Source organism: Astyanax mexicanus, chromosome 1, assembly GCF_023375975.1.
Source record: "Astyanax mexicanus isolate ESR-SI-001 chromosome 1, AstMex3_surface, whole genome shotgun sequence".
NCBI classification, from domain to species: Eukaryota; Metazoa; Chordata; class Actinopteri; order Characiformes; family Acestrorhamphidae; genus Astyanax; species Astyanax mexicanus.
The window spans coordinates 74,849,273-74,875,213 of record NC_064408.1 but is presented as its reverse complement, the minus strand read 5'-3'; the positions used below and the strand labels follow the sequence as shown (position 1 = coordinate 74,875,213).

At 37.9% G+C, this 25,941-nt stretch overlaps 1 protein-coding gene across 5 annotated transcripts in view; it reads left to right on the top strand.

The window, feature by feature from the left end:
- Positions 1 to 25,941, top strand: part of nhsl1b (NHS-like 1b) — a 160,047-nt gene that overhangs the window by 84,808 nt on the left and 49,298 nt on the right. For 2 of the 5 annotated variants that reach the window (XM_049483178.1, XM_015608726.3), the window contains exon 1: positions 18,235 to 19,328. The exons of 2 other annotated variants lie outside the window; for them this stretch is intronic. In XM_049483178.1, coding sequence (XP_049339135.1) covers positions 18,974 to 19,328 — 355 coding nt within the window. In that variant the 5' untranslated portion in view covers positions 18,235 to 18,973. Of the gene's footprint in view, positions 1 to 8,129; positions 8,423 to 18,234; positions 19,329 to 25,941 lie in introns of those variants that run through there. One more of the 5 variants, XM_049483193.1, reaches the window with a different exon arrangement.

Below are 25,941 nucleotides of genomic sequence, written 5' to 3'. Positions count from 1 at the left end.
TGAACGCTCCACTTTAGTCAGTGACTAATAAAATCCATGAACTTTCCAACCGTGGTCCTCACTGACTCAGAGTTGCATAACCGTCTCTCTCTGTCTTATCACATCCAGTCAAGTACAGTCATGGCTGTCGCCCAGTGCTCCTGTAATTCCAGATTAGCAGATTATAATCTGGCTCTACTGGCCTCTGCAATATTGAGACAACATGGCCAGAATCCTGAGCAGTTTGGATTAAGCAGCCATGTCAAGATACATACATATCAATTTGACCCAGAGAATATGCCCTAGATTAGAACTGCAGTTCTGTGATTTTTGTCTGTCACCATAGTATACATGTTCTTAAGGTACACTGAAAAAGTAAGGGTAAAATTTGCGTAAAAAAGTTTTGCAAAAGTTTTTTCTGCATTTGCTTTTTTTAAGTACATTTAATTTCAATGTAAAATTGAAAATTGTAAAAAATGTAAATTGAAGTATAACGTCAGCTCGATTTCAGGACTTAAATGTTATAAAGTGTCAGGGAGCCAGGCTGGAAGACGAGGAGGCGGAAGTAAACGCAGGTAATGCTTTTAATAAATAAATAAACAGAGAAACAAAGAGATAAACCAAAACAAATGAGGGGTATCGATAACATAAACAAACATGGAAAACAAAGAAACAAACGAGTAACTGAAACCAGACCGAATAAACTAAACTGGGCAAGGAAAACAAATGAATAAACAAGGGAAATAAACAAAGAAATAAACAAGGAATAAACAAGGGCTAGAGAAAACGCGGAACGACAAAACAACAGATATTAGTGAAAAGACCGACAAAGAAACACAGACACAAAGGGACTATATATGCAAAATTTATTTTAGTAACCTTTACTTAATTTCTGCATACAATTACAATTACTTAATTTATACAATATTACTCAAATAATTTATGATGCATAATATATTATAATTCCTGAAATTTAAATATTTTAGTTCTATGTAACATTTAAGTCTTGAAACCGAGTGGAAGTTTAAGTTCAGTTTACTTTAAAAAAGCAAATGCAGAAAGTTGCGAAACTTTTTTAAAGTCAATTTTACTCATAATTTTTTTCAGTGTATATAATAGCGAATATAATGTGGTGATTTTGAGGGACAGGGCACTGCAAAGTTTGGGAATGTCCCTGTCCAATACAACAAATAATTACATGGTATATTAACTGAGGTAACTGAAGCACCTGAAAAACAGTGTAAAACAGTTACAAGAGTTAGAAAGCTCAGAATTTAACAATGAAGCATATATGAACAAAAACTATGTTTGATTAGAAGCTAACAGAAGTATGGAGTGAGAACTGGGGGCCTTATTTTAGTGATCTATAGCATATCAGTGCTGGTGTCTGTGTGTCTGTGTGTTGTATTTTGAGAGCGCAAAAAATATGCCTTGTTCGTCTCGAAACACTCAAAAGGCGTGTACTAATTATCATTCTCTTAATTAATTAATCATTCTTTTAATTAGTTTTTTGGCTGTAACATGAAATAAACCAATTAGTGTGTCAAAGTAAAAGCTTGCAATTCAACTAAAATATCAGAAATAATTACACCAATTATCTTTTTCTGTGTCGATATGAAAATCTTGCATGTTGACAGATACAGGTTCAGTATTTCGTCACTAAAATCTGCTAAGCTCTAAAAAAGCTGTTTTGAATTGTAACCATTTGCTTAAGATTAAGGACCCTGTCATACACCCTACGCAAGGCATGTTGTGATGCTTATTGCTATCTTACACCCAGTCATTTTCCAGTCTATTTTCATGCATTGCCCACATGAAAATCATCATATGCGCTAAATTTTCTTTTCTATACAATGTTCAATTCAACAGTTTCTACTGATAATGTTTTAAAAATGATGTACCTAATTATGATATTTTTTTCATTTTCTACTTCTTTTTTCAATTTGTGTATTTAGTGTATTTTTAAATGTAATCAAATCTAATAAAAAAAATAATCAGACTGTTGTGAAATTGGTGGTTTAATGATGCACTGAATTATTTTCTAGTCTAGTTCTGGTCTAATACTTGTGTTCTAACAGATCCCCAGTCATCTCCATAATTTACTGTTCTTTGCAGTGTTAATAATGCATAAGCCTGAGAGCTATTGTGATAATATTAGATTTTAACTCAGCAGTAGTTTTGAAAGTGTAGTGGATGCATTAGACTTTCATTGGCTTCTATGTGTTATATCTAATTATGCTTGCCTGCTGAATTGTAACGTGTCTCTCTTTCTCTCTCTTTCTCTCTTTCATTTTCCTGGTGCTGGTGGTCGTTTTCTGGATCATTTTCAGGTAAGTTAATCTCTTCTGTATTTTGGCCGAGCCAATCCTGATGTTTTTATTATGAGATGAATTTAAGGAGATTACACAGGGATGGTCCTGATGTACAGAAAAAAGGGCTAAAGCCAAAATGCTGATTTCAGGCCTGATTGTGAGACCTTATGTAATGAGCACTTCTCTCTATAATTCTGTCTATATTGACTTACATCTGCTTATTGTAAGAGCATTAGGACTCTCTAATCCACCAATAGCCTGACATAAAAGAGGGGAAATGGCCTTGTCGTAAATATGAGGGTTTGTGTACAGAGTGCATCACTGCATTGTTTCCCAACAGCTGAGCTACAGTGAGGTCAGCTCTGATAAGCTGCTGTCTGTGGATTGTTGGATGCACAGATGCGTAATGTCTGATTATGAACTCAACATGTTGAGTCCAAACAGTTAGGATTGTGTGTTTTACTGAGAGACGTGCTGCAGTAATCTGTAGTAACATCATGTTCTGCTGCTTATCTAACTGACTGATCAGCTTTTATCATATTGTTTTTTATTGATTTAATCACTGGGTATTATGCTTACACTGAAGGGCGTTGTTTCACATGTTTTTCACGCTCACTCAGGCAGAAACCTGGCTATTCTGGGAGAAACACCCACAAATTCCATACCATTCACATATGCAGTTACAAGCATATCACATGCCTGCTAATCAGTGTGTAATTGATAGCATCTGCAGCTGGCACCAGTGGTGGCACACATGGTGCAAACAGCAGAGTTGTAAATCTCAGACATTGTTCAGTCACGGTGGAAAAGAAGTGGGTCAGTTCATCACTGTAACATCCAGGATACACAGTGCAAAATTAAAAGTAAAAGTTATGTTTTGGTTCCTTTTAAGTTTTCTTACGCTTGCACAAAGGACGTTTTTCTGTACACATTTGCCACTGACTTTCTCACTCAAGGACCCGAGATGCTTTGTGATGATATCTATTATTAAAAGAAAAAAAATTAACTAGCCAAAGATTTTATAATATATTAAAAAAAAATTTTAATATCTGAAGAAATGTTGTAAATATGTGGTATTCTTTTATGTTGCAACATGTTGCAATGTCAGTTTCTTCAGTGTATTGTGCAGCCATCGTTTGCATACACGCCTCAAGTACAAGAGTTGAATGTAGATGCTTCGGGTAGACATCAACAAGCTTCTGGCAGAATTCTAGCTGGATATTTGACTGGTTAAAATTATTGTTTAATTAAATCAACTAGTTTCCAAACACAAATATAACTTTTCAGCCCTGTTTACATGTTTTTTCCGTAGGGTGTAGTTGAACTAAGGGGTTTATCATATCGAGCTAAATTTCTTATTGTATCAACAATATGCTTTTTTAAGTATATGAAGGATATCTTTAGTGCTAAAAGAAGACTGACCTAACTGCACATTTCATTACAGAGAGAGTAAGAAATCCTGTTTACCATATTTTACGGACAATGAGGTGCACAGTATTATAAGGTGCATTTTAAGCTACACTAGTAAGGAACAAGGGTGCTGCCATGTTTCCCTTCTAATGGGGAAGCTGGGAGAATCCTCTAAGTAAACAAAACTATTTTTTTATTTTAAAAAGTCAAAGAAGCCCTGGATGTTAATCTACCCAGATTTCTCTCCTAAAAACTGTTTATTTGGGTGAGTGCTTCCGTTTTTTTACAGTAAGCTTAGATTTCCAACATTTTCAACAGGGTTGTTAGCAGCAGCTCTAGGCACAGTTAGCAGCAGCACTAGCCGCGGATAGCAGCAATGCTAGTGCTAAGCGCTAGTAAATGCTCGAGAGTGCTCCATCGAGGAACCCTGAGTGTTCCGCTAGGCCAGGGCGCTATCAGCTTAGCGGTTCATCCCATGTAGCTTATTTTAACACGGTAAACATGCAGACTACAGTCCAATATACTCACCTCTAAATGGAGAATAAGCTAGTGCTGTGGTTAGCAACTGATGCTAATACTGCTCCAGCCTTGAAAAAAAAGGAAAACTTCACTGAAACTCCTGTGTAACTCTGAACTTCAGCGGAGTGGCTTTACTGCTGCTTAATACCTGACTGGTAGAATGCATACATAAGTTGCACCAGGTTATAAGGCACACTGTCGATTTTAAGTGCACCTTATAGTGAGAAAAGAACGGTACTTGGAAGTTGTGCAATAAAAATGTAATAAAATCACTGTTCCATACATGACAGAGTATTTGAATAGCATTTATAAGAATCTGCATTTTGTCTGAGTGTCAAAACATTCTAAAACATGTTGTAAAAACCTTTTTTTCATACTTCTCAGGTCTAAAACTCCCTTTAGACATTTTCTGTAGGTATGGAAATTATTGTAGTTTACAGAAAGCTCCAATTCCATATGATAATCCACTTGATCCAGTGTACATATCAATGAAATTATGTACCTTACCTGGTGGTGAATTCAAACGACACAAAGATAACAAATCTAACGTTTTTGATTGTGTCAAAATGTATTGAGTGTATTTGAGAGGTTTTAGGAAAGAGAGTTCTGCTTTGATTTTATTAGTTTCTAAAGCTACTATTTTCTTTAATAATCTTTAGGATATTCACGCACATACACTTTCACATACAGAGCATAATGTATCATATATGCATCATATGATCACTCCCTTTCATCCTCTTACCCTCTCACACATTTACACACTCATGCATGAAGAGACACGGACAGCTTTTAATGGAGCAGCAGGGATTTTAGCAAATGTTGCAGACATTGATTTTTCCCTTTAAATAAGACCCTGAGGTGGTCATCTCCTCATTTACTGAGTTCCCTCATATCAGCTGGGTTGAATTCTACCACTACACTCATTTTCCCATGGAAGCCTCCATTACTGGCAGGAAGGTGCTACTCGGTCAGAGCTTGTCTCTGTTAAAAAAGCTGAAGAGCAGAGCTCCAGCTGAGGAATGAAGTGGGGTTTAAGGTTTAAAGTGAACTCAGGGTTAAGGACAGCTGCATTTTCTCTTTTTTTATTGGTGGAGGTTTTTCTTGTCTCTGACAATGTCAGCAAGTTTTGGCCATTCTCTGTGCAGGCCATTTGACTCCCCCCATTGGAAATCAATGACCCTCATAGGTTCAGGCCTGATGGCAGGCACATTGTTTCCATGCTGACTTATTCACACTTAATTGTGCCACGTTCACTCCCATTCATTTATTCTTGTTCTTTTAGCTCTCTTTGTTTGAGAATCTGAATATTTTGATGGTAGTAAATCTTTGGCTCACAATCTGAACCTCACTGACTGACTGACTGGCATTACAGTATGTTTGAAAGCTAAATTCAGTATTACTTTGTGATCATGCTGGTTTTAAGGTGTAGCAGCAATTCAAGTCCTGTTTGAATATGTTTTGCAAGTATGATATGACTGCATGAAGTATAAAAAAGCTAAAAAACTTGTATTCAACAAATGTATTCATTCATTTAGAACATCCAAAGTTGATATTGATAGACCCCAAATTCTAGATAATTTTATATTAAATACTGCAATTTAGACAGAAAAGGATAGGGGCTAATCCGGTAATACACATACTCCAATTATTTCTTTTTTTTTTTAATTAACAGTCAAAAATTTGAACACATCTTCTAATTTAACGTTTTTTCCTTATGTCTTTTGTATAATTTATTTTCTACATTGTGGGTAGATTAATATTAAAGACATAAAAACTATGAGAGAAACATATGCAATTAAATAGTAAACAAAAAAAGTGTTTGTCCTCTATAATCCCCTGACTTAAACCAGATCAACTGAGATGGTGATTTGAGGTGATTTGGGATGAGCTGGAGCTTCACAGTGTGATTGAAAAGCAGCAGCTATTGTTCAGCACCTCCAGAAACTCCTTCAAGACACTGAGAAATCTATTCCAGGTGACTCTCCCTCATGAAGACACTGAGATTGAGGGTGTACTCACACTAGGCAATCCGAACCGTGCCCGGGCACGGTTACCTCCCAAAGCACGGTTCGTTTGGCTAGTGTGATCGCTCCGAACCGTGCCCGGGCACGGTACGCTGAACCGTGCCCGGGCCCGCTTGGAGAGGGCACGGATCAAGATGACGTCAGTGATGCGACGCTACTGTAAACGGAGGACGTTTTATACACAATTCTGCATATAATATTTTTGAAAAGGGTTCTAAAGAGCACCATAATGGTTAGTGTTACCCATAATAAATTAGGACTACTATCTACAAGTCCTAAACAACAAACACATTTTATTATTACTTGAGTTTTATGTTTCGCTCCTTTGGTCACTATTTATGTATATAGCAAGTACGTCTCTTACCTTACTGATAAACGTGAATTGTAGTCCGCGAGTAAAGCTGCAAATTTCTCCCTGGACGTCTGCTGCTTGTGTAAAAACCTTCTTACACGTGCAGCACGATTAGCAGTAAATCGCTGTGTTGCACAATCAATGAATCTCTGGTTCAGTTGCGTATTTGCACGCCCAAAACGACTCCAGAGAAACAAAAACAACAGTACAATCCTGAACTCCATTGTTTTGCGCGCGCATACTGTTCTTCAAAACAAAAGTCACCTGTTGACGAAAGCGTGCTCGGGCACGGATCGTTTAGCGCAGTGTGAGTGCAGGCCTGCGGGGGAGTGGGGAGGGGGCCGAACCGTGCTCCGGCACGATTCAACCAAACCGGGCCTAGTGTGAGTACACCCTAAAATACCAAGAGTGTGCAGATCTGTCCTCAAAGCTAAATGTGATACTGAGAAGAATCTGAAGTATAAAACATTAGTTTTTTTTTGTTTCCAAAATAATTCCACACGTGTTCCTGTATAGCTTAGATTTCTTTAATATTAAATTCACAATGTAAAAAATCTGAAAAAGAAAGAAAACACATTGAATGAGAACTTTTGACTGGTCCACTATATTATAGTTTTTATGTTTGTTTTTTGGTGCTGAATTTGTCAGAGAACTGGTGCACTACTATGCTGCTTTATAGTTATATAGAAATGTAAGTATACATAGTTATTTACTCTACTATTACTACATATGTGGTGAAGCAGTATAACATAACAGTAACAATTGTGTGTTCTACTACTGGGGTGCTCTAGAATAAAAAATTAAACACGTTTGAATGTCAGAATCAAACAATATCTGAAACTTAAGCATGCCTCAGTGCCTTAATCCTAATACAATAGAGAGAAGTCTTTAAAAAGAATGCAATTGTCATACAAATGACAAGATACTGATTTTAGGGTGATTTAAGGGCCCTACAATTTGAGTAAACTCTAGTTAATGAATTATGCAAATGCATTAATTTGTCACCACACCCACAGAAATGTATCTAATGTATATATTTGGTGTCCTTAATTTTCTGATGTCTTATAAAACTTTATTTTATTGTTTTTTTTTTATTGATGTCAGTATCATAAAGGCCAATACTGTGATATAAAAAAAAAGGTCAGTTGGTCAATCCTATAGTGCTCCTGTGGGGTCTGCCAGCGTGTGGGATTAAATGATTATGCTCCATCACAGTGCTATTGGCAGGGGTAAGCCGGACCCCTATACTGGAACTGCTGACATCCCCAAACACCCCACAGCCGCGTGTGTGTGTATGTGTGTGACATGACGCTTTGTCTGAGTGATAAAAGGATAAGAGTTTCATCCCTGCTCCAGTCTGAACCAGAGAGGAGGGGCAGCTCAGAGTGTTTTCCTGTGGTTCCTGAACTGGAGGCTTACCATGCTGTATGTAAGAGAGAGAGAGAGAGAGAGTTTGTGTATATGTGTGTGTGTGTCTGGGGAGAGAGAGAGGGAAGGAAAAGCAGCCACATGAGTGTGAGAGAGAGTGAGTGAGAGAGAGAGAGAGAGAGAGAGAGGAGAGAGAGGGAATGGGGGAGTGTGTGTGCTGTATGAGTTGGAGAGAGTGAGTGAAACAGAGGGGCCAGACTGAAGTGAATCAGTGACACAGATCAGAGAGAGAGAGCGGTGTGTGTTTTGCGGTGTTTTGAGAGTAAGTGTGTGTGTGTGCTGCATGTGTTCCCCGTGTCCGGGCTTGTGCGTCTGTGTGAGGAGTGGCAGTGAGGGGACTGCTGGACACACTCACGTCCTTATTAGACAAAAAGCAAAAGCCATGTTCTGCTTGAAAGGTAAGACTCTATGTTATTGTGTCTGTGTTTCTGTGTGTGTACATACTTTTTCATGGGATATTAATTGTCCTGGAAAGATCGCTGTCATGCTAAATCCTTGTATCTCCAAAATCTCCATCTTTACAAGAAAAGAGGAAACTTTCTAAACTTACAAAAAAAAGTCAATTTAATAGGATTTTATTCTAGTTTATTTTACGACATTTCTATTGGTCCATAAATCATGAAATGTCTATACAATATAAAGAATACCTGCCAGCTTTAAGTAATGTCAAATTAAAAAGAATGTAGATACAAGGTTTAAGTATGAGAACAATTTAAATATTGAGATATACAATCAGCTACATTCCCAATGATTTTCTACAACAGTTTTTTTTGTAGTTTTGCTTGTTTTTGTGTCATAATGTAAATTTGGCAGTTTATACAGGGTATATATTTCTTTTTACCTTGACTTCCATTGATGGTTAAGATGTTTTTTTCTTTCTGCTGTAAAGTTGTTGTAAATGTTGTTTTGTTTGTTATATATTTGTAAAATATTAGTAATCATATCTTGATATTACTATCAAGTACTAATCAAAGCTAAAGATATGCTCAGCAAAGCGTATTTTAATTAGAGTCATCACAACAATGACCTCACCCCCTCACTGCATCTTCCATGTTGATATGATATTTGCAGCAACACAATGTTAATGTATGCTTGTCAATATATTTAGAATGAACATATAGTTGTGTTTTCTTTTTGATGAAAGTCAGGCGCGCTTGTGTTACGTTACAGTCGGACTGCATGTGTGTGTGCACGTGTGTGAGAGTGTCAGCTGGTGACAGTTGTTGCAGACATGTTGTTTGGTGGTGCTGAAGACAAAGCGCCCCTGCTCATGTAGCAGCCCCACATTCCCTCACTCCCTGGCTAAATTCCTCTCTTATTTGTGTGTGTGTGTGTTTGTTTCTTCAGTCAGTTTTTGAAGCTTTTTTGTCATAGCAATCCAGTCAAACTCTTTAAAGTCACTTCTGTGACTTTTTCTTGTGCTGTTGAAATGAGCTCACACCTAGCCAGTGTTCTTGTACTCAATAAAAAGCTTTATTTCAGTTTGTATAGTACGACTACACAGAATCAGTGTAAGACATTTTTATCCAGAGCAACTTACAAATAGACTTAATCACTCACTTAGTCAAAAACATCCTAAGCTTATATTGATAAACCCCAATTTTTTTACTTTTTGAGCTCAAATACTACTAACAGCGATTCACTCTAGAACCATATTGCAGTATAATTAGGTGGAAGGGGATAGGGGCTAATGCTGTAGATGCACACACTACAATTATTTATTTTTTTTAAACAAATTACTGTTTTTTTCTGGGGATTTTTGGTGCTTTGTCAGAGAAATGGTGCAGTGCTATACTTACAGATATATAGAAATGTTCTTGGGCATCCTGGAAAAAATAGGGGTGTAAGACTCCTAACTCCTCACTTGTCTATCTAATTGAAATGTAAGTCAATATGGATAAAAGTGTCAGAAATATACTGTAAGTGTGAATGTTAATAAGTGTCACAAATACACTGCCTGAACAAAAAAAAGTCGCCACCAAATATCTAATATTTTGTTGGATCGCCTTTATCTTTGATTGCTGCCCACTTTCACTGTGGCATTGTTTCTATAAGTGTCACAAGATTTATTTCAATCCAGTTTTGCATTAATTTCACCAAGATCTTGCAGCATTGATGATGGAAGAGTCTGACCACTGCACAAAGCCTCCTCCAGCACATCCCAAAAATTCTCAATAAGGGTTAAGATCTGGACTCTGTGGTGAACAATCCATGTGTGAAAATGATGATCTCATGCTCCCTGAATCACTCTTTCACAATTCCAGCCCCATGAATCCTGACATTATCATCATGAAATTTACCCGTGCCATCAGGGAAGAAAAATCCATTGATGGAATAACCTGGTCTATATTCAGTATATTCAGGTAGTCAGCTGACCTCATTCTATCAGCACATACTGTTGTTGAACCCAGACCTGACCAACAGCAGCAAGTCCACATTATTTATTTACTTAAATCCAGGTGGAGACTTTTATTTGTGCAGTGTAGTCCAATTTTATGAAATATATCATAGTATAAACCACAGTCGTGTGCAGCAACACTATTACTATTTACACTACTACTGTATCAGATAGTCATGGTTTAAACACAATGTGAACTGTCTGCTGCCAATCTTTACATATAAACTATTTGTAATAACAAAAAAACTATACTAGGATTTTGAGAATTGATTAAAATATAATGCATGAACATAATATCAAAATACTTGGATATTTCAATGTTTTCTTACAACCCTGCTAGTAGAAAAAACTACAAATGCATGGGATTTTATGTTTTCAAACAGCCTGTCATTCAAATGTGTATTCAGCTATCTCTTTATTATCTCTTAATTATTTCTATCTAAAAAATCACATCAGATGACCCCATCCCTGCCAGTTCAAAGTCAGTGGCGTTTTTTTGCCTTTTCCTTCTTCTTCATCTGTTCTTACTACAGATGTGTTGCATGGAGAGCAAAATGTGAAACAGCAGCAGATATATAGACAATAAACATAACAGATACAGGCTGTAAAAAAACTGTAAAAAAAGTGTGAAACTGTAAACGGTATCTTTACTGCACACTGTACAGCCATTAAGCTCAGGGCAGTGGAGATCAGACATAAACCACAGCCAGCGTGTAATGATGTGTTCTGGACCGAATGCGTGAATTAAAGCTGATCTACAGAAACTGATGTTGTGACTTATCCACATGGACTCATGTTGCCCCAGTTCTGAGGACCGCTGGAAATGAGTTTGGCCATAACTCAACTGTACAAGACTTACCCAGCAGCTCAGAGTGTAATCTGTGGCCTTATGAACATATGGGTTTGTGTGTTACATAATGGCTGATTTGGCTCTGGAAGTGGCCTCTGCTCATCCAGTGCTGATAGGTCGTGTACCTCACAGGAAAAAAAAAAAAAAAACTAATTGGAAATGTTGGTTCTGTATCCAGACGTATTAGTGCTGTCTACCTCAGGGATGGACTGGAGTTGAACTGTAGTTCCGCTGAGCTGTGGTTGGATGTAGGTTAATGGATGGGATGTTCATTGAGCGCTGTGTTGGAATTACAGCTTCATATTTGACCTCGATAACCAAGCAACATTTACAGAGAGCAAGCAAGCATTTTCTGTGAATAAAAAACTAATACAGACTAAACTGGGATAGCTAGAGTTTAATGTGTTTGTCTGTGTTGTGTCTGTTTAAGGTATGTTTACTTTTTTTAATGTATGTGTAGACCTGTCCCGATAATTACATCAATTTATCATACAATAGTAATTTTATCGTAATATAGTCTACTGTGTTTATTTGTATATTAGTTCACATATATAACAGTGAAATAAACAGTATTTTAAACAGTCATGCAATGACTAATGCTTCAATTATTGCTCTGGAAAAAAAACTCTGGAATATAATCAAGAGGAAGATGGATGATCACAAGCCATCAAACCAAGCTGAACTGCTTGAATTTTTGCACCAGGAGTGGCATAAAGTTATCCAAAAGCAGTGTGTAAGACTGGTGGAGGAGAACATGCCAAGATGCATGAAAACTGTGATTAAAAACCAGGGTTATTCCACCAAATATTGATTTCTGAACTATTAAAACTTTAGGAATATGAACTTGTTTTCTTTGCATTATTTGAGGTCTAAAAGCTCTGCATCTTTTTTGTTATTTCATTTTTTGCAAATAAATGCTCTAAATGACACAATATTTTTTTTGGAATTTGGGAGAAATGTTGTCTGTAGTTTTTAGAACAAAACAACAATGGTCATTTGACTCAAACATAAAGCTATAACTACAACCCCTGGCAAAAAGTATGGAATCACCAGTCTTGGATGAGCACTCCTTCAGACATTTCATTCTGTAAAACAAACTCTGATCAAAAACATGATACAATAATAAGGTCATTCCAAAGTGCAACTTGTTGGCTTTCAGGAACACTCAAAGAAATGAAGAAAAAACATTGTGGAAGTCAGTGAATGTTACTTTTATTGACCAACCACAGGGAAAAAAATATGGAATCACTCAATTCTGAGGAAAAAAGTATGGAATCATGAAAAACAGATAAACAAAAGATGATTCAAAATACATCACTAGTATTTAGTTGCACCACCTTTGGCTTTTATAACGGCTTTCAGTCTCTGAGGCATGGACTTGATGAGTGACAGTATTCTGCATCAATTTGGTGCCAACTCTCTTTGATAGCAGTTGCCAGATCAGCTTTGCAGGTCGGAGCCTTCTTGTGGACCATTTTTTTCAATTTCCACCACAGGTTTTCAATTGGGTTGAGATCTGGACTATTTGCAGGCCATGCCATCGACTGAATGTGTCTTTCTCCAAGGAATGCCTTCACTGTTTTTGCCCTATGGCACGATGCATTGTCATCTTGGAAAATTATTTCATTATCTCCAAACATCTGTTCAACTGAAGGGATGAGAAAACTGTCCAAAATGTCAATGTAAACTTGTGCATTGATAGAAGAATTAACCACAGTCATCTCCCCAGTGCCTTTGCCTGACATGCAGCCCCATATCATCAAGGACTGTGGAAATTTGGTTGTTTTCTTCAGGCAGGCCTCTTCATAAATCTCACTGGAACGGCACCAAACAAAAGTTCCAGCATCATCACCTTGTCCAATGCAGATTCTTGACTCATCACTGAAGATAACTTTCATCCAGTCATCCACAGTCCATGATTGCCTCTCCTTAGCCCACTGCAGTCTTGTTCTTTTATGTTTAGGTGTCAATGATGGTTTTCTTTTAGCTTTCCTGTATTGAAATCCCATTTCCTTTAGGCGATTTCTTACGGTTCGGTCACATACATTGGCTCCAGCTTCTTCCCATTTATGCTTCATCTGTTTAGTTGTACTTTTTCGGTTTTCAAGACAAATGGCCTTAAGTTGCTTGTCTTGACGCTTTGATGTCTTTCTCGGTCTACCAGTACGCTTGGCTTTAACAACCATTCCATGCTGTTTGTATTTGGTCCATATCTTGGATACAGCTGACTGTGAACAGCCCACATCTTTAGCAACCATGCGTGAAGAGTTACCTTCTTCAAGAAGTTTCACAATCCTCTCTTTTGTTTCAAGAGACATTTCTCTTGTTGGAGCCATGGTTCTTGCCACTCTAATTCGTCCAGCAGCCCTCCAAGGTGTCATGACTGCAGGTGTTTTTAACTGCAGACTAACGAGCAGATCTAATCTGAGGCAGGTGTCCATTTAGGGAAAGGAAATTGACTGGGTGTGTCCTTATTTTCTACCTTCAATTTGAGTGATTCCATACTTTTTTCCTCAGAATTGAGTGATTCCATATTTTTTTCCCTGTGGTTGGTCAATAAAAGTAACATTCACTGACTTCCACAATGTTTTTTCTTCATTTCTTTGAGTGTTCCTGAAAGCCAACAAGTTGCACTTTGGAATGACCTTATTATTGTATCATGTTTTTGATCAGAGTTTGTTTTACAGAATGAAATGTCTGAAGGAGTGCTCATCCAAGACTGGTGATTCCATACTTTTTGCCAGGGGTTGTATAAGGAAACTGATTCAGAAACTGAAGTGGCCTCTGGTTTTTAAAAGAGTATAACTGCTTTGTCATGCTGTTATATTATTATGTCAGCGGCATATAATGCTTTTATGACAAGCCTTTGTATGTGTAAATGTTTGAATGGCTGGGTTACTTTGAGAACAACATATGTGCTGTATGTATGAAGAGATTTGTGTGAGTAATCTGGAGAATCAGAAATAAGAGGATCAGCATGCTTCTTCTCGAATTTGTAAGTGTGACTGCATGTGAAAGTGAGAATTTCAGAAATACACGTGTGATTTCAACACATCCTCCCAACGTGAAGCTGAAGGATTGTGTGTAGCTGTGAATATACACAGCCTACTAGTTGTGAAAGTGTATCTGTCTACTGATATTTTGAACCAGGATTCTACACTGCAAATATCAATTTTTGCCACTTTCACTTTTTAAAGTAATGAATGCAGCAGTTGTTCTTTACATTTTGTTAAAAGTACAGCATGAATGGACCAATACACATGCTTTAAAATGACACAAAAGTTTTTCCATCTTCTGTAAATCTGTGATTTTTGGTTTACAAGGAGTTAGCATGACCTTGACGTTGTTCTCTCCGCTCCACACATACCACACAGCATTTTAAAGGCTGGTGCTAAAGACATAAAACTGCCGTATTCAGACACTCTTCTTGAGGCTTGTCTGCATTGTTGTGGTTGAACCACAAAACCACTAATGGAATGACCTCATAAAGTGTTTTCACTAAACTCAACCCCTGTTCTTTCACTGGAGTGCACTGTGTTCACACTTGCTGTTTATGAAGAGCTCAGCTTACAGCTTACACAGAAAAAGATTAGATTAAATGCTGGACTACATATAGATTCACATACTTAATAATATAAGAGTTGTGTTAAACATTGTGTACAACAGGGCTTTAATTGATTTGCCTAAGCTGTCAGATATATTAGCTCTAGAATCTTAGTATTTCACTGATTATTTTTGAACAAACTAAAAAAAGCTGATTAAATAATTAAAGCTTAAAGCTGTCATTGTCAGATGTATTAGTATAATTGCTTTTGAATTGCAAGATAATTATTTTAAAAGAACAAACTTTTAATTCTTAAATACAGGGAACAATCTATCTGTCTATTCATCCATCCATCTATCCATCCATCCATCCATCCATAAGAATGCACACGGACAAGGTAATAGGCCCTATTCTGTGGGTCAGATACTAATTGATTAATTACATTATTGCTTAATTCATTTATTCATTCATTAATTCATTAAGTTGCTTAAAGCTGTCATTGTCAGATTGACAAAAAAATTGTCATATTGTCATTGAGAGCATTTATTTGCAGAAAATTAGAAATGACTGAAATAACAAAAAAGATGCAGAGCTTTCAGACCTCAAATAATGCAAAAGAAAACAAGCTCATATTCATAAAGTTTTAAGAGTTCAGAAATCAATATTTGGTGGAATAACTCTGGTTTTTAATCACAGTTTTCATGCATCTTGGCATGTTCTCCTCCACCAGTCTTACACACTGCTTTTGGATAACTTTATGCTACTCCTGGTGCAAAGATTCCAGCAGTTTAGCTTTGTTTGATGGCTTGTGAACATTCATTTTCTTCCTGATTATGTTCCAGAGGTTTTAAATTTGGTAAAATCAAAATTCCTTTATTCATTCATTTCATAAAGAATAATTAATAACCATTGTCAGCTGTCTGACTGATAAATGTCAACTTTATCTGAATAGTAAAAATAATATAGCATCTAAATATGATTTAGCAGGCCTAATGTGTACAGGGTGTGTTTTGAGAGTTTGGTGGACTAAATTAGAAACCTGGCTGGACCCACCCAGCTATGCATTTGAAACAGTATGAACAATTTATACACATGTATGTCAGCCTCTGTTTCTTACTAGAGAAACCACAAGTAGAATTTTATACCCAATACTTTTTTGTGGTCCTCCAGGGTGGTCACCATCAAATTCTTGTTGACTGATTTTTTCCCTTCCAACATTTATTTTTAAAATCTAGTAGTGTTCCAATCCTTTTGTTAATATAGTGTATATTGTCAAGCTGCACAATAAGGTAAATCTAACCTGTAGGGACTGACCTGATTGTGTGATCACTGAATGAGCTGCTCACTGTGTGTCTTTTGGCAGCCTGTCAGATTACGCTCGTCTGCTCATCTGACAGAGAGAGCGCCCAGGAGGACATGAAGCATTTGGTCACCTGATCTGTCTGTAATCCATTTGAGCTCACACCTGGAGCACTGGGCTAATCTGGCATGTGTGCGTTTGTTTATGTGTGAGAGAGAGAGAGAGAGAAAGAGAGAGAGAGAGAGAGAGAGAGAGAGAGAGAGAGAGAGAGAGTATCTGAATGAGTCAGAGTGGTGTCTGACAAATCCGCTAGCATTTGACCCTGTTGTCCAGAAGAGGGAGCTATAGCTGTAATGAGTCTGTGGGAAAGGGCCATCCAGAGGGACACTGGTCACTTCTACCATACATGCTATTTTAGCCGCTCACATGCTACAACTGCCCGGGTCAGATCAGTTTAAGAGGGAGGGGGGTTCAGTTTACAGCCCATTCTGGGAAAAAACTATTTTTTTACTAACAGTAAAACAATGCAGGCAAACAACTGAACTGCATTATGTAGAAGACATCACAGAAATGGGTGAATACTTATTTTTTTAGTCACTGTCAACCTTGTTAACATGTTGGATCAAACTAGTAATTTAAAATTAACTGTCTTATAGATTCTGTTTCTTTTAGGACCAGAGTTTTAAAGTACTAATTAGTACCAATTAAATTTCTGTGTCCAGGGCCTGACTGATATATACAGCTCTGGAAAAAATTAAGCATCACTTCAGTTTCTGAATCAGTTTCTCTGATTTTGCTATTTATAGGTTTATGTTTGAGTAAAATGAACATTGTTGTTTTATTCTAAAACTCCGGACAACATTTCTCTCAAATTCCAAAGAAAAATATTGTCATTTAGATTTATTTATTTGCAGGAAATGAGAAACGACTGAAGCTTTCAGACCTCAAATAATGCAAAGAAAACAAGTTTATATTCATAAAGTTTTAAGATTTCAGAAATCAATATTTGGTGGAATAACCCTGTTTTTTAAATCACAGTTTTCATGCATTTTGGCATGTTCTCCTCCACCAGTCTTACACACTGCTTTTGGATAACTTTATGCCACTCCTGCTGCAAAAATACAAGCAGTTCACCTTGGTTTGATGGCTTGTGATCATCCATCTTCCTTTTGATTATATTCCAGAGATTTTCAATTTTGTGAAATCGGAAAAACTTGATTTTGAAACATGATTTTTTTCCATAGCTATACATCATACATGACTCTCTGGAACATATGAACATGAACCTATTGGCACCATGCCTAATGCCAGGCACAAACTAGGGTGGTATATTTACTCCAGCACTGAGCTGTGGGACTGAGGAACTGTGTTCTCTGAAATGAAGGTGCTTCATTTCAAACTTTTAGGATGAGTTGGAAAGTTTGGGATGAGGTCCAACATCTTCATCTGACTTCACTAATGCTCTTACTGGTGAATGCAATCAAATCCTCACAACAGTGCTCCAAAATCTGGAAGAAGAAAGTCTTTTCTAGACAGCACTGATTAAAATCAAGAGAGTTTAAAATCACTGTATTCCCCTTATTGTCCTATGCTCAATTTACACTATATGGAGAGAAGTATTGGGACACCTGTTCATAGTTTCTTCTAAAAAAAATCAAGGGTATTAAAAGAGCTTAGCCTGCTTTTATTGGAGTAACTGACTGTTTCATTAGCATTTAAGTTACTTACTGTATTTTTACAGCAGAATTATTATTATTTTTTTTTTAGCAAATCCAAATAGTGCTATTTTGACCATACACAAGCTCCTCAAACAACTGTATTGTCTGTTTTGTGGACTTTTTAGACAGTATCCGTGTCTCCTGAGCCCTAGTAGTGTTTGTCTGTGTTTGTTTCTATTTGGGATGGGTGTTTGTGATAGGATAGTCAGCACATCACCTGTTCTAAATAAATGCCAGCATATGCGTTGGGTAGTCTTTGCCTGTTGCTCAGTGCTTTGTGTTTGGGTTTAATTACCTGCATCTTGGTGGCCATCTGTGTGACAGCGTGCGGACGAAGAGGGGCAGGGGCAGTTAATCTGGGTTAAGAGATTAGTCCAGGAGAGGACCAAGAGGAGGCCGGCCACACTGATCAGCCAGCTCCTGAGACAAAGAGGATGATGGTCAGCCCTGATCAATGTCCAGTGCTAATGGACAGGAGGAAATAGAAGAGAAAGAGGAGAGATCAGCTCTTCTACCAGCTCACTTGACCACGTCCCAGTCCAGGCTGGACTTTCCTTTGATGCACATCTCTGACTGTGCAGCTTCTACTGTGGAGGAGCTGTGGAGATATCTGGAAGACTGGGAAAAGCTGTGTTTTTACACCGCAGCTATTTTTGTATAGGCTGTCCTCGTGTTTGCTGATGATTTTCAACAGCAGGCTGATTTCAGCTTTTGAGAAATTGCAGAGTGGCTTGAGCGTGGTTTGGAGGAATTGCTGTTTGTTTTGGAGATGCTGGACAGCGTGTAACCTGACACTCTGCGGACTGGCCCCTTTTGTTTGACAGAATCGATTCTACTGAAGCCTCTAGAGAGAGAGAAAGAGAGAGAGAGAGAGAGAGAGAGAGGCAGAGACTGAGCAAAAAAGAAAAGAGAGGCAGAGGAGGCGGAGGGCTTGTCATTCTGAGGCTTCAGTAAGCAGGGGCTTGAAGAAGGGTCCCTAGTGGGCCATATAGCCCAGGCCCCTCCCTTCTCCCAAAGTGAGTAAGAGGGGATCTGGGGACAACACTAAGACCGGTGGGTGAGGGGGTGAGCGAGAAAAAGAGAGAGAGAGGTGGGGGTGAAGCCCCTAACACCGCCCCCAGGCCGGCTGAGCCTGCAGCATGCTGACATACGTGCAGTGCCTATCCTCGGCCCCGCTGCTGGGCTGCTCCTACACGGCCTGCTATGAGGAGCGCAAGGCCAAGCCCTTCTGCCGCAGCCTCAGCTTCCGCAGCCGCAGCCATAAGATGGGCAACTCTCATCCTCAGCTCCAGGCTCCGGACCACAGCAGCTCCTCCAGCCCCAAGGTGGATGGCAGCCTCCGCCGCAGACTCCTGGCCTCCAAAGTTCACCAGAGGCCCGAGTCACTGTGGACGCCACGGCCAATGCTCAGGTTGAACAGCCAAGGAGTACCGGAGCGTCCACTCAGACGCACACAGTCCTGCCGAGAGAGGAAAACCGGATCCTGCTTTACCTGTGAGTGACTGCTGTTAGATGCTGTGAGAGATGTTGTGATGTTTAAACAAACTGTACAAGTTAAATATGCTTAATCTTGCTGGACTTAAGTTGGTCACTTACTATATAGTGGTATAGATTAATATACAGCTCTGGAAAAAAAGTTTCTTTGATTTTACCAAATTGAAAATCTCTGGAAAGTAATCAAGAGGAAGATGGATGATCAAAACAAGCCATCAAACCAAGCTGAACTGCTTGAATTTTTGCACCAGGAGTGGCATAAAGTTATCCAAAAGCAGTGTGTAAGACTGGTGGAGGAGAACATGCCTAGATGCATAGAAAATTGTGATTAAAACCCACGGTTATTCAACAAATATTGATTTCTGAACTTTTAAACCTTGTTTTCATTATTAGTTTGCATTATTTAAGGTCTGAAAGCTCTGCATCTTTTTTGTTATTTTAGCCATTTCTCATTTTCTGCAAATAAATGCTCTAAATGACAATATTTTTATTTGGAATTTGGGAGAAATGTTGTCTGTAGTTTATAAATTAAAACAACAATATTCATTTTACACAAACATAAAACATATACCTATAAATAGCAAAATCAGAGAAACTGATTCAGTTGTCTCTTAATTTTTTTCCAGGGCTGTAGTTAAAGCAGTAAAAGGTTCTGTATAGTGCTCTCCATTTTTTTAATTGTCTTAAAAGAACCTAAATAACTTATGATACCATTCAAATGTTTTTTTCCTAGCTGTCATGGTTCTAAATATATAAATATATAACTATTGCCTTTACTGAGAAACCATTGAAAATTGATTATTTTAGGGATTGTTATAAAGGCTGCAGTTTTGATCCTTTGTGCACTATATAACTAAATAACCCTAAACAAGCTGAAGGGTTGTTGTGTAGGCATTGGTTAATGTTTGTATTTAGCTACTTTAAGTTGAACCCATTGCTGACACAGATGTGCACATGCACACACACAGCTTGTCTAGTCAGTGTAGTCACTACTGAAATATTGCCAAATGAATAGGACCCTCTAGGGTAGATAAACATCAAACTATTGGCACCATGCCTAATACCACATGTGCACTAAAGGGATATAAGTCCCTTAAGCTGTGAGCAGTGGAACTGTGTTCTAGGTGCTAAATCCAGTAATTTTGGGATGAGATAGGGACATTTTGACCACACTAAAGCTCTTGTTGCGGAATGCATATCGTATAACACACACAGTTATCACAAAAATACAGCAAAATATCATTTTAGGGACATACGGGCCATCAGGCTACAACTTTTTTGCTGTTCCATATAGTCTTTTTTTATTAATCTGAATGATTTCAGCTGGTGTGTATTTAATTAGCTCTGAATTCTCTAGATGCTGCTACTTCAAATTTACAGCCATTTAGAGCCATCAGATCAGGTCTTGTAAGTCTAAACAGCTGTTTTTTCACTTTTTTGACGATTACTTACTCTGGGACCATTGTTTCTGGCGTGAATGTGTTGGTCCTGTTCATCCCTGCGCAGATTGTGCTGCTCTGACTTGGTGATCTTTGACCTCTAGAGTGGCTGGGGAGACCCTTCTGGCTGACCTCTCTGGGGCAGCTCCCATACTCTGCTGCATAAGAGCAGATTCATTCAGTCGCTCCTCTGCGGTAGGCGGTTTATTGATCTTTGATATTGTTGCACGCTGGGGGATGCTCGGCCATTCATGATTTACCTCGTTCTGTTTTTAGTCAATATGAAAGCATAGTGGTGATGGATGGTTATGGGTTGAGGAACGACTGTTTCATGGTGAGCTACTGTAGGAAGGTCAGGATGGTAATGCATGGTGGTAAGCCCTGAGTTACCATATTGTTCGCACTATACGGCACACCGGATTATAAGAGGCACTATCAATAAACGTCTATTTTCATACACAAGGACACTGGATTATAAGTAGCATTATGCAGGGGTGTCGCCATGTTTTCCTTTTAATTCAGCAGGCCTCACCGCTGGGTGGCAAGACCTGTAAAGTTAAGTAAACAAAACTGTAATTATTAAAAAAAAAAACATTTATTTTAAAGTGAAACGAGTGCTGGGTGTTACTCTAAACAGATTTCTCTTCTGAAAACTGTTTATTTGGGTGAGTAAAGCACTTCCGTTTTTCTTTAGAGTAAGCCTAGATTTCCAGATTTACACTAAGGCTAGCCGCAGTTAGTGGCTAATGCCACCCGACAGTACTACACTGAGGAAACCTGAGTGTTCAGGTAAGCCAAGGCGATATTAGCTAGCGGTTCATATCACGTAGCTCGTTTTATCAAGGTAAACGTGAAGGCTACAGTCCAAAATATGCTCACATCTGAATGGCGAAAGAGCTAACTAGCACATAGCGCAGTTAGCAACTAATGCTAATGCTGCTCCAGCAGTGGTAGCCGGGGTTAACAGCAGACTACAGTCCGATATACTCCATCTGAACAGGAAAGGAGCTAACTAGTGCTTAGCGCGGTTAACGGGTAATGCTGCTCCAGCAGTGCAAGCTGGGGTTTGCATCAGCTACAGTCCAATAATACTCACTTCTGAATGGCAAAAGAGCTAACTAACACTTAGCACGGTTAGCGAGTAATGCTAATTCTGCTCCATCTGTGCTAGCCGGGGTTAGCAGCAGGATTCAGTTCGATATACTCCCTCTGAATGGCGAAGGAGCTAACAAACACTTAGCACAGTTAGCGGGGAATGCTGCTCCAGCAGTGTTAGCCGGGGTTAGCAGCAGCAACACTCTAATAACACTCACCTCTGAATGGTAAAAGAGCTAACTAGCGCTTAGCTGAACTGAAACTCCTGTATAACGCTGTTCTTCAGCGGAGTGGCTTTACTGCTCCTTACAACCTGACTGGTAAAATTCACACAAAATTCTCATTGGATTAGAAGGCGCACTGACGATTTTTGGGAAAATTAACAGATATTAAGTGTGTCTTATAGCTAGACAAATATGGTACGGTACGACATCAGTGTTAATTTTTAAATAGCGATTGTTTACTGGCTTGTTGCCGGACATCTCATTCATTCTCCAGTCCACAAACAATCCATAGATGGAATCTGAGCTGCAAAACGGGCAGCCAATCAGAACACGGGCCATTAGTATGTATCATTCTTTGACTCATCAACTGTGTGTACGCATACGTGAACTAACTGTGTGTGTCTGTCTGTGGGAACTGAGAACAATCAGAAACAGCTGAGAGTGAGACTTAACTGGGTGTGAACTGAGTGAATGTGACTGAGGTGATGGAACTGACCTAATTACACAAGGAACATCAGCCCATAGACATTGTTACAGCCAGGTTAGATAAGAGAGGAAAGGAGAGATGGTGGAGAAGAAGAGGAGAGGGAGGGGAATTGGAGATGGGGATGAAATGAGACGGATATAGGGAGATATAGACGATGGGATGGATGGGTATTGTATACTGCAGCAGATAAGAGAAGATAGCTGGAGGCAAAAGAGATGGATGACAGAAGTGGAATTGACTGAGAACTGGTACGGAGGGTTTGTTAGAAAGCTAGAGAGATGTAGTTGGAAGGTCACTGATAAAGATCTTTTTTTTTTCTGGATGCGTTTCTCCTAGTAGTATAATGTTAAGGTGTGTGCTGAGAGATGTTTTTTTGCTGTGGTAGCTTTATGTATGCATTTATTAACCATAGATAGAATTTGTCTACCAAAATTATAGTGTTCTATAGTTGTGTGTGCAGCTAAAGATTCCTTAAGGGGTCCTAGACATTAGTGCATTGTGTGTTATACAAGTTCAGTGTGCAATATTATTAAATATAAAAAACTCTTCAAACTGTTAAACGTTTTTAAAGGTCCCTTAAGATGCCAAAATTGATTATTTTCTTGCAGGGTTTAGTCCAACTTGGTACTTTTTGATCTTGAGGCCAAATTATATTGCAGTAAACATGTTTAAAAACACAAGGTCACATTTGTTAATGAATAAAACTTTAGTCAAATTAGTTTTACAATAAATTTTATTTCTATGTAAAATATATAATCGAAAGTTTAAAGTGATGTAAACACATCTACAAAGCATAGTGTTTTTCAGACAGCTATTTCTGTAGCAACTTCTTGTTGAGAATCTTCAGCCTGATAAACATCCTGATGAATTGTATATTTTTAAATAGAATAAATCACATCTAAATTAACCTAATTAATTAATTAAATTAATACTAACAAACCTCTTAACCCTCCCAAAAATGCTGTGTTAATCGACCATATAAAATCTATACAGCAATCAGTGTGGCCTATTGATTTGATTGATAAACTCAAATTGCTTCAGGATATTTTGTTGTAAAAGACCCTGCTTTTAACCATTTATCCATGATGAGTAAAACTCATATAATTAGATGGAAAGATTTCAATCAGGCTCACAATAATATTAACATAACTAACTATTCAGTCCACCAGCTAGCTTTGTCACTGTCATGATCTCTGAAAACAAAAATGACATTTTTAGCCAACGACACCCAAGCAGCATCACTGGGCCCACTGGGAGGCCCTGGCTTACAGACCACTGATCTAATAAAAATTCTAATCCTTTTGTTAAATAGAGACGAGCTCCAGATCAGCAAATGACTGGCAGAGAAAAAGCTCTGTGTTCTATAGAACAAGCCATAGTAGTGTTCAAAAGATATGGTATTTTATATGTTGTTAGCTTAAAAAGTTTAAAAAGCAGGAAATGGAGTTTTGGAAATTATTTGTAGCAATACAAGTAACCAGTGCTGATCTTTAAGAATAATTGTAATATGGTGCCATACAATGTCAGCTGGCCAATTAATCGAAAATAAATCAAGTCCGACATTCATAATCTCTAAGAAAAGTAACCAATGTTATCTTGTCTGTTGTTACCTATTCCTACTCCACCCTATCCAGTCTGCAACATAAAAGCAACATGAGACATCAAACAATGAACTAAATGAACAACATAAGAAACTTTTAGCAAAGAAAAATGCAGAGTCTGCCATTTGTTAAAACATTTATTTATTAATCGTTATCAGAGTAAAAATGTTCAGTGGATCGTCATTTATTGATTTGAGGATATATCGCTCCAGAACAGCATCCAATTAGAATGCTTGTTTCATCTTATTCTGGGTTCATGTACAGTGCCCCCGAGTTCATGTACAGTGTGTGTGTTTACGTTTGTGTGTGTGCGTGCGTGTGTGTGTGGGTCACGCAAGTCTAGGCTAATACATTGTGACAGTGCAAGATGCTGCCCAGATCTACAGTGCATTGTGTTGAGCACACTACATTCATGCCCTCCTGGATTAACCGCCTTATCTCTCACAGTAAATGCAAACACACACACACACACGCACACATTAGTATGTACCTTCGCACATCCACACGTGTTATTTCTCATTAATCTTTTCTTTGCATATACTTCCTTTTTATTTGTCTATCTTGTATTGTTCTTCAGTATTTGTCATGGTGGATTTGTGTGTGTGTGTGTGTGTGTGTGTGTGTGTGTGTGCTTAACAGTTTTAGACACAGAGCAGGTGTTTCACAGATTTTCTCTAAGCCCTCATCAGGCATTCTGGCCAGTGGTGGGCCGAGCTTTTTTTCTGATGGCTCTCAGGGGAACAAGGAAATATACTGGACTGTGAATGCAATTTTTTTGGGTGAAGAAGTAAGATCCGTGATACCACAATACAGCTTTTAAGTAATTCTTACATAAAAAAATATACATGCATAATATGTTCAAATATATGTTGAAACCTCTTCTAATAAATTTAAGCTAAGTTGCAGCCACAAGCTTCTCTGTATTAAGAAATAACCAATAGAGGAGGACTGTATGAAGCAAATAAAAATTAACCTATCAGTGCCATAGTGCCAGGTATGAGATGGAGGGATATAGAACTATAGAGCCATAGAACTATGTTCTTTTAGGCTATTAAAAGAACATAGTTAAAAAAAAAAAATTAGAGTTCCACCTTTGGGCCAAATGTTTGGTTTAAGTCAAATAGTTTGAGATTATTACATTACTAAAACATAACACAGTATCCTGAAAAAACAATAAAATGTTATTAGAATTATTAGAATCAAGTTAATATATTCATATCTACAGCTCTGGAATAAATTAAGAAACCACTTCAGTTTCTGAATCAGTTTCTCTGATTTTGCTATTTAAAGGTATATATTCGAGTAAAATGAACATTGTTTTTTTATTCTATAAACTACAGACAACATTTTTCCCAAATACCAAAAAGATGTAGAGCTTTCAAACCTCAAATAATGCAAAGACATAAAACAAGTTCATATTCATTAAGTTTTAAGACTTCAAAAATCAATATTTGGTGGAATAACCCTGATTTTTAATCACAGTTTTGGCATATTTTCCTCCACCAGTCTTACACACTGCTTTTGGATAACTTTATGCCACACCTATTGCAAAATTTCAAGCAGTTCAGCTTGGTTTAATGGCTTGTGATCATCCATCTTCTTATTGATTATATTCTAGTGGTTTTCACAAATCAGGCCTAAACCCAAACTGGCTTTTGCTGGTCAGATAGAGTTTTTATTTATTATGCTGTAATAGCTTTGGTATTAAGAACTGTGATTGCCCTGTGATAGGCCTAATTTAGACGTAATATAACCCTGACCTCCTTG